At 44.7% G+C, this 18350-nt stretch overlaps 1 protein-coding gene across 1 annotated transcript in view; it reads right to left on the bottom strand.

Moving 5' to 3' along the window:
* Window positions 1-363: 363 nt before the first annotated feature.
* acadsb (acyl-CoA dehydrogenase short/branched chain) overlaps window positions 364-18350 on the bottom strand; it is an 85008-nt gene continuing 67021 nt past the window's right edge. The window contains exons 7-11 of the mRNA XM_070876713.1: window positions 6977-7069; window positions 6418-6507; window positions 2404-2541; window positions 1111-1210; window positions 364-603 (exon numbers count right to left, since the gene is read on the bottom strand). Coding sequence (XP_070732814.1) covers window positions 533-603; window positions 1111-1210; window positions 2404-2541; window positions 6418-6507; window positions 6977-7069 — 492 coding nt within the window. The 3' untranslated portion in view covers window positions 364-532. The remainder of the gene's footprint in view (window positions 604-1110; window positions 1211-2403; window positions 2542-6417; window positions 6508-6976; window positions 7070-18350) is intronic.

Below are 18350 nucleotides of genomic sequence, written 5' to 3'. Positions count from 1 at the left end.
GAAAGATATCCGAAAATCTGGAAATACCCGAAATCCGTAATGGCCTTAGTCCTGAGGTTTCTGGATTTCAGACGCTCCACCTGTACCAATAACCTCAAAAGTGATTTGATTTTGAGAACAGTTTATGTGGACTGTTTTATTTTTAAAAAGTAATGCTTTTCTAATATTACAAATTGCTGTTTTTAATAAGTACAGGTACTACCATAAATTATTTACAACATATATACTAGATATTTAACAAAATAAATAATTTATTGACTTTATCTCCATTCATGCAGGAACGGTAATGTCAAAAACTTAGTGGACAACTATTCAAGGAGGAGCTTAGGGAATTGATCTTCAAATAATTCAAACAAAATGGTATTTGATTTTACTGGTGAAGCTTTATTGTAATGAATTGAAAACATTCTATACAGGAGGGAAGATCATTTTATGAAGCTGGACTTGTGCTTCCTTGTTGATCTGTAGTAAACTGTACTGCATCTGTACGATATTAAGGCGGCATCAATGGGCCTGTTGACATACAGCAACATTAGAACCCTTGATCTATCAATTTTGCAATTGTATTCAGCTGAATGTTTGAGGTTCCTTCATATATTGAACCTGGAAAAGGACAATTAATAGGGTTACAGTTCATAAAGACAGAAACAATTCAAAAGCACAGACTAGATTAACATAGAAGCTAGTTTTGGTGGTTGATTTGACTCATTGTACTGAGATAACTACATGACTATAAATTGAAGCTAGACAGGGCTAGCCAAGTCACTCTCAAAACGTAAAATGAAAATGATAGATATGCTAACCCATTACTATCAAACTGCTTTGATCAATCACTTCCAAGGTCAATTTTTACTGGAGCAAGTCAGGGATTTACCTATTAGGCTTCATCTGCTGCCCCCCCCCATCTCCTTGTGCCACCCGCTAAAAAGAAGAAAATACAAAATACTACTCCGTTTATGAAATTTCATGCAGTAGTTGGTAAGAGAACTCAGAATATTCTTTACCACTTTGATGGTCAATCTTCAATTTCATGTCTTGAATGTACATTATCTGAGTATTCATGCAAGTCATAAACATGAAAAGCAGTATATATATATATTTTTTTTTTACCTATTTTACAATCTCGATAGTATTTTTCTATGGGATAATCTTTGGTAAAGCCAACTCCTCCCATCCACTCAATACATTTGGCAGAAGTCAAGGCTGCAACCTGTAAGAAATAGATATAAATAGGGAAGTAGGTCTCATCATTTTTAGAAAAGGTCAGATCATACATACAGTTTACGCAACTCTTGACTCGTGCATTCACAATAACTAAATTGTTTAACATGCTTTGCTTTCTGTCATTAAATTGAGCAAGCAATCTATTGTCAGGCTCTCTATTGATGCTGCCCATTAAATTAACCACTGCAGAATGGTTGTCAAATGTGATGCCCCTTGTGATTTTTATTCTTCTCACCCCCCCACCAGTCCCTAAAGGGAAATACCCAGCCTCTTTTCGGCATCACTTGTCCAAAGTTGGAAACTAGAAATTCGTTATTTAGCAGCTCCCGTTAGCGCCGAGGAGCGGGAGCAGCGCATGCAGCAATGCCCGCAAACTTTAGTGCCGATTTATAAAATGCTCGTTTCATAAAGTGCGCAGCGCCCAGTTATTGCCCCGCATGTAAAATTGATTCTTGCCCCCTACTGGATCATCTCGTGCCAACAACGGCAGCAAGAGGAGGCATTGTGAACTCGGCTGGCCGCTTGCGGAACAGTAGTTAAAGGGAATGGTTTACAGTTAGCGCAACCGTTATTATTTGCACCTGTCTGGTGCCTGCGCATAGTTTTTTATGTTTCACTGGTGCAAGATGTCCAAACCCTTCACTTTGAGAGAGTATTTGGGACGGTAATGGCAGTCGTGCAGGTTGCCGTGCAAAACACAACTGCCAACAACTAGCTTATGCAGCATCATTGGCCCTTTCCTTTAAACGAGGGAAGCAGCCGCTCATGCGGTTACCGATGTGCTCAAAATTGTTTAGCGCTCTGTTGCTATCGCCCCGTTCTTGGACTTTAGCACCCTACGATAAGTGGTTAGCACTTGAATTAGCACTCCATTTCCCTCTTGAAGTGCTGAAACTGAATATCGCTGGAGGAGAGAAGGATTAGTGTCTGGCACTACTTTTTCAACTTTTCAAAATATAGCGCCCCGGCTGAATTTCTAGACCCCGGTATCTAGAAAAATTGTGGATAAGCGTATTGGAGTTCTAATGTTCTTCATCAAAGTGTTGCCTTTGCTTTGCATATTTAGAACTTCTGAAGAAAACAATCGGTGTTAGATACTTGTATTAAAATAATAAAATATATATCTATCTCAACCTTACAAAACCCGAGTGCTATTCCTCAATTCATTCAGTTTCTTACCTCAGAAGTGTAATATTTTGCCATGCACGCTTCCTTAATAAAGGGTCTCCCTGCTTCTTTTAGTCGAGCAGCATTGTACGTAAGCAGTCGTGCAGCTTCCAACTGGGTTGCAATCTGAGAAATCTGGTGTTGCATGCCCTGCACCAATGAGATTGGAATAATTTTTTTAAGCATTCTTTTGTTATTTGCAACACTACAGACATGTATTACTTAACTCTACATTTTAAGATTAGATGTGATTATCATCTTTATAAACGTATTCCAAATCATGTTCAATAACTTCCACCAATCTAATCTGTGCTCATTAATAACCTAGTGCATTAAGCAACTTGTTGCATAGTGTATGTTTAAAAAAAAAATGAATAGCCTGGATTTGTGGTCAGTGGCAAACAAACCGCACTGGCCATTCATTACACTTACACTTGCCCACAGACTTCCTATGGCCTTTTGCACTGGAATTTGTTCGATTAGAAATCCAAAACAAAGCGGCGCCCTCTACAGGGGATCTGGGACCTGTGTGAACAGGGCAAGCAACTGTGTAAACTCCTTTAGCAATCAGATTGAAGAATCCTTACTGAAGTAGGCAGTCTGAACCAGGTCGCACAAGTTAGAATAGTTAATTCAATAGCAAATCATGTACAGGAAGTGAAATAGAGAAAGGGGAAGAAAGATGGGATTAAGAGAGCGAGATTAAAAAAAAAACTAAATCAAATGATTGTTAAATTTTAAATAATTTCGAACAATAATTAAAATCTGAAGGAATGAGATTCCACGCCTGTAAAAGTTAATTTTCAGTGCCATATAGGTTGTTTACCAGTGAGCAAGACTTATTACACCATTAAAAATTCACTTACACTTGAATGGAGAAGCCCCAACTTTTTCTGCTGTGTTTAGTGGGTATTTATCACACAAGGATCCCAACTTCACACCCTACCATGCATTTGAACGCTCAGTCTCTCGTCATGGTTCCGGTATAGTACAGCTGCTGGATGAGCAGAGCAACTCGGACAGCAACTTCCTGATTGCCACATTTAACTGCGTATGTGCAGTCGTCAGAAGTAGTTGTCTGATTTACATTCTAATAATGTTAGCCTCACCATTAATTTTAATTGCAAAATCTGGGCCAATGTTGATCATAATTTGCTAGAGAACAAAACAACAAATCTGTAAAGCATTAATGGTTGAAAAACTACTGCAAAATTATAAATTGGTGGTAAGGGTCTTACATGAAATGACTCCTAAAGCAGAATTTATTTAATATATTTTAAATAGCCTCCACTATATTTGAAATGTTCATCTTCTGTAATGTGTTTTGCTTTGGTTTAAAAAAAGGTTTTAGTTTCTCTCCTTCTCTTGTACAACTGACCACATCCAGCCAAGAACACAGGCTAGCATCTTATCTTGAAGCCCTGGTCAATGCTGTTCTCATCAGGAGACACCTTTTCTGACTTTCTGTCTCTTGTGTAAGAAAAAATATGGCCTGCATCAGTACCTCCCTGCAACGGAGATCATGAGTTCACCACATAGGCAATTATACAAAAATTCTGGTCCATCCAGCCTGTTCCACATAATTGTGTATCACAATATATACACTCTCCACCAATGTTCCCTTTAATTTCTTTGTGTGTGTAACCCATTCAAAATACCGTGCACATGTGGTTTCTCCTATTTAATAACTGGTAAGCCGGGTGCGCTGGAGTTGCAGAGTGTGCGCAGCATAAAGGGAACACCCTACCTAAAACTATGTGATCTCCTGGGAGAGGGGGAAAAAAAAAAATTAAATACCCAGGCCAATTTGGGGGGAAAAAAAATCTGAGAAATTCCTCTCCGACCCATCGAGGTGATCAAAACTAGTCCAGATCATCACTTTGGCCCTGAATTCCCTGCAGTACCTACCTTTTGTAAGAGGTGATCTCCGTCCAAGCCAGAAACAGGACCAGCTCACGCTTGAAGGAATTCAGTGAATCAGGGCCCATTGCATAAGCCGGCAGTATGTTCCAAGGCCCACTATACTCTGGGAAACAAACCATCTCCTGACATCTAACCTATATCTAGCTTTATAGAACTTTAAATTGTGACCAGGTCCTGCCTAACCTAATTAATTGGAACAAACTTTCAACTCGAACACTGTCTATTCACTTCAGCATCTTATAAATCTCTCCATCAAATCACCCCTATAGCTGTAAATGTATATGATCTGTCGCTTAACACAGTTATTAGTGAGTACAAGACTACAAAGATGACAATCACAGCAAGTTGAAATGTCACAAGCTCAATAGTGGTCCTTTGTAGAGACTAAGGGCCCAAGTTTCCGGCCACGCCTAAAACGGCGCAGCCCGGACCTGAACGCACGTTTTTCGCGCCAGAAAATGCGCCTAAAAAAAAACTTACCTATTCTCCGGCTCCCTGCCTCTGGAGCTGGGCACGGCGCAGCACGAGCTGTAGGGGGCGGAGCCAGGTCCCTGTGCTGAATGGCCTCACTGGGGCTGCGTGGATAAGGCTCCTCCCACCCGACCGGACCCCCCCCCCCCCCCCGGCGACCCGACCTCCGCTTTCCCCCCCCCCCCGGACCTCCGCGACTCTTCCACCCCCCCCCCCCCCCCCCCAGACCCGACGCCACCTACCTGTAAATCCAGCCCGAAGTCTTGGGCCCGGCCGTTCAGCCTCCTTCTCTCCCTTCCCCCCCTCCCCTCTCCTTCCTTCCCTCCCTCCCTCCCCTCTCCTTCCTTCCCTCCCTCCCTCCCCTCTCCTTCCTTCCCTCCCTCCCTCCCCTCTCCTTCCTTCCCTCCCTCCCTCCCCTCTCCTTCCTTCCCTCCCTCCCTCCCTCCTCTCTCCTTCCCTCCCTCCCCTCTCCTTCCCTCCCTCCTTTCCCTCCCTCCCTCTCCTTCTCCTCCTCCTCCCCCCCTTCTCCTAACCCCTCCTCTCCTTCTCCCCCTCCCCCCTCCTCTCCTTCTCCCCCTCCCCCCTCCTCTCCTTCTCCCCCTCCCCCTCCTCTCCTTCTCCCCCTCCCCCCTCCTCTCCTTCTCCCCCTCCCCCCTCCTCTCCTTCTCCCCCTCCCCCCTCCTCTCCTTCTCCCCCTCCCCCCTCCTCTCCTTCTCCCCCTCCCCCCTCCTCTCCTTCTCCCCCTCCCCCCTCCTCTCCTTCTCCCCCTCCTCCCCCTCCTCTCCTTCTCCCCCTTCCCCCCCTTCTTCCCCTCCCCTCGCTGTCAGAAACACAGACACTGACAGAGAGTGAGATAAAGACACACACTGACAGAGACACACTGGGGGGGCCGTCCCAGCACGCTGTTGGAGGACTCCCGGTGCTGCAATCGGTAAGTAGAAAATGTTTTATTTATTGATTTTTATTTATTATTTTTTTTTTAATTAATTTTTTTTGATTGATTTATTGGTTGATTTATTGATGTATTTATCATTTATTATTGATGATGGCTCTTTATTTGTAAAACTGAAGTGTTTAATGTTTGTAAACTTCCCTTTAAACCCCCCCCCCCCTCCATTCCCTACACCTAATTTGTAACCTACGCCTGATTTTCTAAAGTGTAGACAAGGTTTTTTCGAACGTACAAAAATCTTCACTTACTCCATTCGAAGTTAGTTTGGAGTAAGTTTTCACTGCCTAAACTTTGAAAACAGGCGTAAGTGGCCGGACACGCCCCCTTTTGAAAAAAAAAATTCTGTTCCAAAGTGAAACTGTTCTAACTGACTAGAACTGGAGCAAACTAAATGCCGAGAATTCAAATTTCTAAGATACTCCATTCTAAACCAGTTGCTCCAAAAAAAAAAACAGGAGCAACTCAGGCCGAAACTTGGCCCCTATCTTTCTACTCTACTAGAGCAGTGTTCTATTTCCTGACTCATTACACACTTCACCTTGATGAAGGCAGAAAAGTTAGGAATTATTTTCAAAAAGGGCAAAGAGGAATGAAAGCTGAAGATGGTTTTACTTGGAACATACGACATTTTAGAGAAAATATGTCCCAGAATTATCGGAAAGCAGATTTGATCTATGTACCTGGAAATCATAAATCCTTTTTCCAAATTGAACTCGCTGCTTCAAGTAAGGAATAGTGTTATCAAAGCACCCCTGTGCCAACCCAAGCATCTGTAGAAAATAAAATTAGAAACAAATATTATCTCCTAAAAGAGAATGGAAAATTTAGGTTGAATACTTTTCATTCAAAACATTTCTCTATTTTATAGCTCAAAAAAGAAACACATACAAGTCTGAGTTCTACAACACAAATGCGGATCGATTTTCCGGGGTGGTTAGACCAATTGACACCCCAACCGAGATCACATAGCACAACATAGACCAGGATTGATCCTGGAACTTTCCTGGTTGGCTCAGCTACTGAATTCTTTAACTAGCAGACCATACACATTTGGTTTGAGTATTTAAAAAAAAACTTATCATTTACTATATAGAATATTGCAACTCAGCTCCCACAGCGGTCCGAAGTTACAGCATCAATGCACTCAATGTAGCCACTCTAGAAATGCCCTCCATGACATCAGGTGTCTGATAAATGTTTATACTGCTGCAAAAATTCTTGACATATAGTTCCACAAACCTGTGCAGCAATCCCAATCCTGCCTTCATTCAGCATTCCAATGGCATATTTGTACCCATGACCCAGCTGTCCCAAAATATTACTCTCTGGAACCTGCAACACAGAAGTAAAATATGATCGAAGCCAGAAAAGAAGAAAAATATATACTACTATAGTACAGAAATAGCAATCACATATAGCCACAACAATTAAAATATATATTACTGATAATATTAGCAGATCTCCTCTGACATTGCTACAAATAGTTAAGAAAAAAAGATTTGCATTTATATAGTACCTTTCATGACCTCAGGACCTCCCAAAGCACTTTACAGCCAATGAAGTACTTTTGAAATGCATTCACTGTCGTAATGTAGGAAATGTGGCAGTCAATTTGCGTACAGCAAGCTCGCACAAAAAGAAATGTGATAATGACCAGATAATCTGTTTTAGTGATGTTGATTGAGGGATAAATATTGGCCAGGACACCGGGGATAACTCCCCTGCTCTTCTTTGAAATAGTGCCATGGGATTTTTTACGTCCAGCTGAGAGCAGACGGGGCCTCAGTTTAACGTCTCATCCGAAAGACAGCACATCCAACAGTGCAGCACTCCACTAGAGTGTCAGCCTAGATTTTTGTGCTCAAGTGTCTGGAGTGAGACTTGAACCTACAACCTTCTGAATCAGAGGGAGGGTGCTACTAACTAAGCCATGGCTGCCCTTTAATTCTGTTAAGCTGTTGCAAGGGGGGAGTGCTTTGATGGGGTTTGGATGAGAAAGGAATGCACAATGAAGAATGCAAGAGGTGCATTCATAAACCATGACCATATGGCAGCATAATTCTTTTGTGCAATACCGAAGTGAAGGATGAGGGTCTAGTGGCAATGCGCTCAACTGATGATCAAGTTTATTAAAATTTTAAGGCACCCTAAACACCTAAACCCAGGTTTGCACACTGGGAGTAGAAACCAAATCGGTGCAATATTCCTCAGAATGTCCAAGAGTGACAGAGGATTGAGAGGAATCAGTCACTAACACTTAAAAAAAAAAAGAATGCTTTAATAAGTAAATAGTCCATGAAATTCTATTGGTGGTGGGCGTTGGTGAGTGCTGTAAGAGATAAGAATATAGGCCAGAATCCAGAGTCGCTGAGGTTCCACCCCATCATTAATACTGGCACATTTGGGGGCAGGCCCATGATATGCCCTCCTGCAAATGGGATGCAAGCAAAGATAATACATCAGATGACATCTTTCCTCAGTTACATACTTAGCAATTCTGAACGCCTACGAGTTTCTGGCAGACAATGTTACTAAGGCTATGTGGAGGGGTGGGGAAAGGAGTGGAAATTCAAAATTTGAGAGTCTGCTCTTACAATGCAGTGGTCACAGATCGGATTACCTAGACTGGAAGAGGACAGCCACACTTAAAAAAAAATCTAGAAAGTTCTTGAGGCTGTGGCAATTTGACTCACCAAGGCTCCTCCACTTCTGAGGAGGTCATGGTCACTGGTAGTGGGTGGGCAGGTTCCATTCTTTTTCTCCACCACAACACCCCTTACCCCTCTCCCCCGTGGAATTTCAGCATTAAATTGTATAAAGAAACCCTTGTGTATACATTATTATACCCATCAAAAATTACCTCAAAGAATTTGTGCTTTATATACAAAAAAATCATACTTCCTTTCGAAGCCATATCTCAAAAGATTATTTATCCCAATTCTCAAATAAAGAACACATAACAAAAATGGTTTCCTACATTACAACAGTGACTACACTTCAACATTATTTAATTGGCTGTAAAATGCTTTGGGATATCTGGTGGTTATGATAGGCGCTATATAAACACAAGACTTTCTTTCTTTCTATGCTATCAAGTTTTCATTCTTGTCTCTCACATGACTGTTTGTCCACTTGATTGCAAGGGGGAAGAGCTTACGAACAGCAAGTTTGCCATTAATTTCAGTCTTGATGTTTAACATCAAAAAATATCTTTAAAAGTACCTCAGAAAAAAATTACGTACCTCATAAAATCCCAAAATTCGTAGTTACATCCAGAAACAGGAAAGCAAGTTATTGGAAAATAAATAATGATCGTTTTCCTCATTCAATGCAGCTGTTTTTGTGTGTAAAACCTTGTTGTTAACTTATAGTTGAGAGACTGGGAAAAGAAGGCAGGAGGAAACATCTTCAAAATTATTTTGAATCATTTGATTGGTTCACCTTCTTTATACATCTGCTGTATAGAAATTGTTATGTATGAAGAAAGAGTCTGACTGGATACTTTGACCGTAGTCTTTTATTGCAAGTCTAAAGAGTGCCTCTCCAACCAGTGAGGCCTCCTTAAGTACCTGTGGTCCCAAGGGATTATGGGATCCCTTGGGACTCCAGGGGATGAGTCCTCGGGACTCCAGGGGATGAGCCTTCTGGTGGCTGTACAGGGTATATACACAAATTTAAATATATAACACTCCTCTTCCCCCCACTGCCCCCCCCCTCCCCACTCACCACCCCCCCTCCAAAGTCAACAGTGTAACTATTTACAAGGTGAGATGATCTCGGGTCCTTCTTGCCCTGGTTGATCGTCTTGTGGCAATTGCTGGTGTTGGTGAATCGTCTGTTGGGCCCTCGCTGGCCTGCAGTGCAGCTGGCCTTGCTGGGCTGCCTGGTGTGGGAAGTCCTGCTGGGCTGCTGGGTTCTGCTTCGTGGCCAACCGCGGTGTCGGTTGTCAGTGGTGTGTATGTTGGGGGGAGGTCAAAGAAGGTAGGGTCCAAAGTGGGTTGCTCAGGATAGTCCGTGAATCTGAATTTGATTTGGTCCAAGTGTTTCCGATGAATGAGTCCATTTGAAAGTTTGACCCGAAACACCCTGCTCCCCTCTTTGGCCACAACAGTGCCGGGAAGCCACTTGGGACCTTGTCCATAATTCAACACAAATACAGGAACATTGATTTCAAGCTCGCGTGACACATTTGCGCTATCATGGTATGTACTTTGTTGAAGTCGCCTGCTCTCGATCTGTTCATGTAGGTCAGGGTGAACTAACGAGAGCATTGTCTTAAGTGCCCTTTTCATGAGCAGTTCAGCAGGTGGGATCCCAGTGAACGAATGGGGTCTCTTGCAGTAGCTAAGCAGGACTCGGGATAAGCGAGTCTACAGTGAGCCTTCCGTTATCCTCTTCAAGCCCTGCTTGATGGTTTTCACTGCTCTCTCTGTCTGACGATTGGATGCTGGTTTAAATGGGGCAGATGTGATATGTTTGATCTTGTTGCGGGTCATTCATTCTTTGAACTCGACACTGGTAAAACATGGCCCGTTATCGCTCACCAGGACATCGGGTAGCCTGTGTGGTGGCAGCGGACGTGCTTGCCGACATTATCTCAATCCATTTGGAGTATGCATCTACAATCACAAGGAACATTTTACCCAAGAACGAACCTGCATAATCGACATGGACCCTAGACCACGGTTTGGAGGGCCAAGACCATAAACTTAGTGGCGCCTCCCTGGGCGCATTACTTAACTGCGAGCATGTGTTACATCTGGGCACGCAGGACTCTAAGTCCGCATCAATACCGGGCCACCACACGTGGAAACTGGCGATCATTTTCATCATTACGATGCCTGGGTGGGTGCTGTGGAGGTCACTGATGAAGGTGTCTCTGCCCTTCTTGGGAACCACTACTCGATTTCCCCACAGAAGGCAGTCTGCCTGTATAGACATTTCATCTTTGCACCACTAGAACGGCTTAATCTCTTCCTGCATTTCCACTGGGACACTGGACCAGCTCTCGTGAAGCACACAGCTTTTGACTAGGGACAGTAAGGTGTCCTGGCTCATCCAGGGTCTAATCTGTCGGGCTGTGACGGGTGATTGCTCACTCTCAAATGCTTCCATAACCATGACTAAATCTGCAGGTTGCGCCATTTCCACCCCCGTGGTGGACAATGGCAGCCTGCTGAGAGCATCCGCACAGTTTTGTGTGTCTGGTCTGTGGCGGATGGCGTAGTTGTATGCGGATAACATGAGCACCCATCTCTGGATGAAGGCCGGTGCATTAGTATTTATCCCCTTACTCTTGGAAAACAGGGATATCAGTGGCTTATGGTCAGTTTCCAATTCAAATTTTAGCTCAAACAGGTATTGATGCGTTTTCTTTACCCCATAGACACATGCCAATGCTTCTTTTTCAATCATGCTGCAGGCTCTCTCAGCCTTATACAGACTCTTGGATGCATAAGCAACCGGTTGCAATTTCCCAAAATCATTAGCTTGTTGCAATACACACCCGACGCCATATGACGACGCATCACATGCTAGTACCAAACGCTTACATGGATCATACAACACAAACAACTTGTTTGAGCATAACAATTTTCTAGCTTTTACAAAGGTACTTTCTTGGCTTTTGCCCCGTACCCATTTGTCTCCTTTACGCAGTAAGACATGTAGTGGTTCTAACAGTGTGCTGAGACCTGGTAAGAAGTTACCAAAATAGTTTGTGAGTCCTAGAAACGACCGCAGCTCCGTCACGGTTCTGTGGGCTCTCGATTGCCTCCATTTTCGAATAGATGGGCCTGATGCCGTCCGCCGCGATTCTTCTCCCCAGGAACTCCACTTCAGGCGCCAGGAAAACGCACAGAGTTTTAACCCGAGCCCCACGCGGTTGAGTCAACTAAGAACCTCCTCCAGGTTCGGCAGATGCTCGACGGTGTCCCGACTTTGTAACCAAGATGTCGTCCTGGAAGACTACGGAGCGCGGGACTGACTTCAGTAAGCTATCCATGTTTCACTGGAATATCGCTGCCACTGATCGAATTCCAAACGGGCATCTGTTATAAATGAAGAGACCTTTATGCGTGTTGATGCAGGTGAGGGCCTTCTATGATTGCACCAGCTCCTGCATCATGTAGACCGAGGTCAAGTCCAGCTTCGTGAACGTCTTTCCTCCCGCCAGCGTAGCAAAAGGTCGTCGGCCTTTGGAAGTGGGTATTGGTCCTGCAAGGAGAAACGATTGACAGTTACTTTGTAATCGCCACAGTGCCGTCTCCCTTGAGGACAGGAACAATCGGACTGGCCCACTCGTTGAATTTGATCAGCGAAATGATGCCCTCTCGTTGCAGCTGGTCTAGCTCGATCTCTACCCTTTCTCTCATCATATACAGTACTGTTCTCGCCTTGTGATGGATGGGTCGCGCCCCCGGAATTAGATGGATCTGCACTTTTGCTCCTTGGAACTTTCCGATGCCTGGTTCGAACAGCGAAGGGAACTTGTTTAAGACCTGGGCACACGAAGTGTCGTCAGCGGACGAGTGCGCTCGGGCGTCGTCCCAGTTCCAGCATATCTTTCCCAGCCAGCTCCTGCTGAGCAGCATGGGACCATCGCCCGGTACCACCCAGAGTGGTAGCTTGTGCACCGCTCCATCATAGGAGACTTTTACAGTAGCACTGCCGATTACGGGAATCAGTTCCTTCGTGTAAGTTTTCAGTTTTGTGCAAATTGGAGTCAAGACTGGTCTTGAGGCCTTGTTGTACCACAATTTTTCGAAAGTCTTTTTGCTCATGATGGACTGGCTCGCACCCGTGTCCAGCGCCATTGACACCGGGAGTCCATTTAGTTCAACCTTCAGCATTTTTGGGGGACACTTAGTGGTAAATGTATGCACCCCATATACCTCTGCCTCCTTGGTCTGAGGCTCTGATTCGTCGTGATCCGCTGTGGATCTGTCCTCCTCTGCAACATGGTGGTTTGCAGGATTAACAGGTTTAGCAGCTCGCCTGCACATACTTTGGAGGTGTCCCATTGTTCCACAGCCCTTGCAAACGTACCCTTTTAAGCGGCATGAATGGAAATGATGATCACCCCCGCAGCGCCAACAAGGTGTTAATGGCCTTGCATTCATCACCCTTGATGATGGACTCAGACATCTGCGGACATGCAGGTGCAGGCATGTTGGGCCTGCCTGTACGTTGCAATTTGAAAACAACATCACTTAGTTCACAGTACTAGTAGCAGCACTCGTGTGCTGAGAGATTTGCTTAGTATTGTCACTGGTTGCAATGAACGCCTGGGCTATCGCTATGGCCTTACTCAAGGTTGGGGTCTCTACAGTCAAAAGTTTGCGAAGTATCGTTTCATGGCCAATGCCAAGTACGAAAAAGTCTGAGCATGTTCTCCAAATTCGCAATGTCCTGCAAGGCGTCTTAGCTCGGCGACATAACTCGCCACTTCCTGGCCTTCAGACCTTTTGTAGGTATAGAACCATTACCTCGTCATCAGAACGCTTTCCTTCGGGTTCAGATGCTCCCGGGCCAGTGTGCACAAAACATTGTACAATCTCTGTGGGTTTCGCTGGAGCAAGCAGATTTTTCATGAGGCCATACGTTGGTGCCCCACAGACGGTGAGGAGAATCGCCCTTTGTTTGGCAGCATTCGCTTCTCCTTCTACCTCGTTGACCACGAAGTATTGGTCGAGTCGCTCTATGAAGGTTTCCCAACCATCTCCCTCCGAGAATTTCTCCAGGATGCCCACTATTCTCTGCATCATTGGGTTAGTTATCTGTATCCTGTCGCCAGCTATTATGTATGAAGAAAGAGTCTGACTGGATAATGTGAGCTCAAAGTAAAGTGTGACTGTAGTCTTTTATTGCAACTCTCCAGAGTGCCTCTCTAACCTGTGAGGCCTCCTTAAATACTTGTGCTTCAAAGGGATTATGGGATCCTTTGGGACTCCAGGGGATGAGCCCTTTGGTGGCTGTACAGGGTATATACACGTTTACATATATAACAGAAATGTCTTAATAAATTTAAAGCACAATTAATAAATTTGCAAATCAATCTGGTGGAATAAATTTAAATTGCATTAGAAGAAAATTTTGATACAAGGAATGTACATAATATTAGCCTGTGCCAACTATGATGCCAAGTGCAAGAAGGGAGAAAGGGATAGGCTGAGTAATTACAGGCCTGTCAGCCTAACCTCAGTAGTGGGAAAATTATTGGAAAAAATCCTGAAAGACAGGATTTGGAAAGGCAAGGATTAATTAGGGGCAGTCAGCACAGATTTGTTGAGGGAAGATCGTGTCTGACTAACCCGATTGAATTTTTTTGAGGAGGTAACCAAGTGGGTCGATGAGGGTAGTGCGTACGATGTGGACTTTAGCAAAGCTTTTGATGAGGTCCCACATGGTAGACTGGTCATGAAGGTTAAAGCCCACGGGATACAGGGCAAAGTGTCAGGTTGGATCCAAAATTGGCTTGGAGGTAGGAAGCAAAGGGTAATGATTGATGGATGTTTTTATGATTGGAAGAATGTTTCAGTGGGGTTCCGCAGGGCTCAGTACTGGGACCTTTTCTTTTTGTGGTATATATCAACAATTTAGATTTGAATATAGGGAGTATGATTAAGAAGTTTGCAGACAACACTAACATTGGCTGTGTGGTTGATAATGAAGAGGAAAGTCATGGGCTGCAGGAGGCTATCAATCTACTGGTCAGGTGGGCAGAGCAGTGGCAAGTGGAATTGAATTCAGAGAAGTGAGAGGTGATGCACTTTGGGAGAGCTAATAAGGAAAGGGTATACACATTAAGTGGTAGGCCACTTAATAGTGTAGATGAACAAAGGGGCCTTGGAGTGCTTGTCCACAGATCCCTGAAAGTAGCAGGCCGGGTGGATAAGGTGGTTAAGAAGGCATATGGAATGCTTGCCTTTATTGGCCGAGGCACAAAATACAATAGCAGGGAGGTTATGCTTAAATTGTATAATACTTTGGTTAGGCCACAGCAGGAGTATTGCGTGCAGTTCAGTTTGCCGTATTAAAGGAAGGACGTGATTGCACTAGAGAGGGTTCAGAGGAGATTTACTGGGATGCTGCTTGGAATGGAGAATCTTAGTTATGAGGATAGATTGGATAGGCTGGGTTAGTTCTTATTGGAATAGAGGAGGTTGAGAGGATTCCTCATGGAGGTGTACAAAATATTGAGGGGCCTGGACATAGTGGATAGTAAGGGTCTATTTCCATTGGTGGATGGGTCTATTGCGAGAGGACAGAGTTTTAAGGTGGTTGGTGGAAGGTTTAGAGGGGATTTGAGGGGGGGGGTGCTTCTTTACGCAGAGGGTTGTGGAGATCTGGAACTTGCTGCCTGGAAGAGTGGTGGATGCAGAAACCCTCACCACTTTTAAGAGATGGTTGGATGGGCACTTAAAGTGCAGTAACCTGCAGGGTTACGGACCTAGAGTTGGTAAATGGGATTAGACTGGATGACCTTTTGTTAGATGGAGGAGATATAATGTTAAGTACTGCAGGGAATAGAATACGGCCAGGGTGATCTCCTGGACTAGTTTCGATTGCCTGGATGGGTCGGAGAGGAATTTTCCTAGAATTCTGCTCCCTAAATTGGTCTGGGTTTTTAATCTGGTTTTTGCTTCTCCCAGAAGATCATATGGCTCCGGGTGGGGTGGAGTGTAGAATGTTTTAGTATAAGGGGTGTCGCAGTTGTGGTGAGGGAGACTGATTGGGCTGGGTGCTCTTTGCCTTTCCGTCATTGTTCATAGGTTTATATGTAAACTTTAGGGCTGCTGACCAAGGGCCACGTGGTTTTTTGTCGGCCGGCGCAGACACGATGGGCCGAAGTGGCCTCCTTCTGTGCTGTAAGTTTCTATGTTTCTAAGTGTGATGCCTCAAGTGTGACTGACAAATGTATCAGAATTGTGCACATGCACACACTTCATGTACACAAACCTACTTCTAGTTATTACAATTTGTTACATTAGAGGAATTTCCAATGTAATCAGGTGTCGGTCATGGTATGTTGATGAATCAATTTAAGTGTATCTAAGGGTTAAGTCATGGCAGGACAGCTCGGTCACGTGATATGCTCCTCCTGTACCATGTGGGAACACGGGGACAACACCAGTGTCCCTGACGACTACATGTGCGGGAAGTGTGTCCACCTCCGACTACTGACGGTCCGCGTTGCGGAGTTGGAGCTGAAGGTGGATTCACTCTGGAGCATCCACGATGCTGAGAATGACGTGAGTATCACGTGTAGCGAGTTGGTCTTACCGCAGGAGAAGGGTCCACAGCCAGCGAGGGAATGGAAGACCAGCAGGAAGAGTAGTGCAAGGAAGGTAGTGCAGGGGTCCCCTGTGGTCATCCCACTGCAAAACAGATACACTGCTTTGAGTGCTGTTGAGGGGGATGACTCATCAGGAGCGGGCAGCAGCAGCCAAATTCATGGCACCGTGGCTGGCTCTGTTGCACAGGAGGGCAGGAAAAAGAGTGGGCGAGCGATAGTGATAGGGGATTCAATTGTAAGGGGAATAGATAGGCGTTTCTGCGGCCGCAACCGAGACTCCAGGATGGTATGTTGCCTCCCTGGTGCAAGGGTCAAGGATGTCTCGGAGCGGGTGCAGGACATTCTAAAAAGGGAGGGAGAACAGCCAGTTGTCGTGGTGCACGTTGGTACCAATGACATAGGTAAAAAAAGGGATCAGTTCCTACGAAATGAATTTAAGAAGCTAGGAGCTAAATTAAAAAGTAGGACCTCAAAAGTAGTAATCTCGGGATTGCTACCAGTGCCACGTGCTAGTCAGAGTAGGAATCGCAGGATAGCTCAGATGAATATGTGGCTTGAGCAATGGTGCAGCAGGGAGGGATTCAAATTCCTGGGGCATTGGAATCGGTTCTGGGGGAGGTGGGACCAGTACAATCCGGACGGTCTGCACCTGGGCAGAATCAGAACCAATGTCCTCGGGGGAGTGTTTGCTAGTGCTGTTGGGGAGGAGTTAAACTAATATGGCAGGGGGATGGGAACCAATGCAGGGAGATAGAGGGAAACAAAAAGGAGGCAAAAACAAAAGACAGAAAGGAGATGAGGAAAAGTGGAGGGCAGAGAAACCCAAGGCAAAGAACAAAAAGGGCCATTGTACAGCAAAATTCTAAAAGGACAGAGGGTGTTAAAAAAACAAGCCTAAAGGCTTTGTGTCTTAATGCAAGGAGTATCGGAAATAAGGTGGATGAATTAACTGTGCAAATAGATGTTAACAAATATGATGTGATTGGGATTACGGAGACGTGGCTCCAGGATGAGCAGGGCTGGGAACTCAACATCCAGGGGTATTCAACATTCAGGAAGGATAGAATAAAAGGAAAAGGAGGTGGGGTAGCATTGCTGGTTAAGGAGGAGATTAAGGCAATAGTTAGGAAGGACATTAGCTTGGATGATGTGGAATCTATATGGGTAGAGCTGCAGAACACCAAAGGGCAAAAAACGTTAGTGGGAGTTGTGTACAGACCTCCAAACAGTAGTAGTGATGTTGGGGAGGGCATCAAACAGGAAATTAGGGGTGCGTGCAATAAAGGTGCAGCAGTTATAATGGGTGACTTTAATATACACATAGATTGGGCTAACCAAACTGGAAGCAATACGGTGGAGGAGGATTTTCTGGAGTGCATAAGGGATGGTTTTTTAGACCAATATGTCGAGGAACCAACTAGGGGGGAGGCCATCTTAGACTGGGTGTTATGTAATGAGAGAGGATTAATTAGCAATCTCGTTGTGCGAGGCCCCTTGGGGAAGAGTGACCATAATATGGTGGAATTCTGCATTGGGATGGAGAATGAAACAGTTAATTCAGAGACCATGGTCCAGAACTTAAAGAAGGCTAACTTTGAAGGTATGAGGCGTGAATTGGCTGGGATGGATTGGCGAATGATACTTAAGGGGTTGACTGTGGATGGGCAATGGCAGACATTTAGAGACCGCATGGATGAACTACAACAATTGTACATTCCTGTCTGGCATAGAAATAAAAAAGGGAAGGTGGCTCAACCATGGCTATCAAGGGAAATCAGGGATAGTATTAAAGCCAAGGAAGTGGCATACAAATTGGCCAGAAATAGCAGCGAACCTGGGGACTGGGAGAAATTTAGAACTCAGCAGAGGAGGACAAAGGGTTTGATTAGGGCAGGGAAGATGGAGTATGAGAAGAAGCTTGCAGGGAACATTAAGACGGATTGCAAAAGTTTCTATAGATATGTAAAGAGAAAAAGGTTAGTAAAGACAAACGTAGGTCCCCTGCAGTCAGAATCAGGGGAAGTCATAACGGGGAACAAAGAAATGGCGGACCAATTGAACAAGTACTTTGGTTCGGTATTCACGAAGGAGGACACGAACAACCTTCCGGTTATAAAAGGGGTCGGGGGGTCTAGTAAGGAGGAGGAACTGAGGGAAATCCTTATTAGCCGGGAAATTGTGTTGGGGAAATTGATGGGATTGAAGGCCGATAAATCCCCAGGGCCTGATGGACTGCATCCCAGAGTACTTAAGGAGATGGCCTTGGAAATAGTGGATGCGTTGACAGTCATTTTCCAACATTCCATTGACTCTGGA

The sequence above is a fragment of the Pristiophorus japonicus genome, chromosome 3, assembly GCF_044704955.1.
Source record: "Pristiophorus japonicus isolate sPriJap1 chromosome 3, sPriJap1.hap1, whole genome shotgun sequence".
NCBI classification, from domain to species: domain Eukaryota; kingdom Metazoa; phylum Chordata; class Chondrichthyes; family Pristiophoridae; genus Pristiophorus; species Pristiophorus japonicus.
This window is presented reverse-complemented; position numbering and strand designations above follow the sequence as displayed.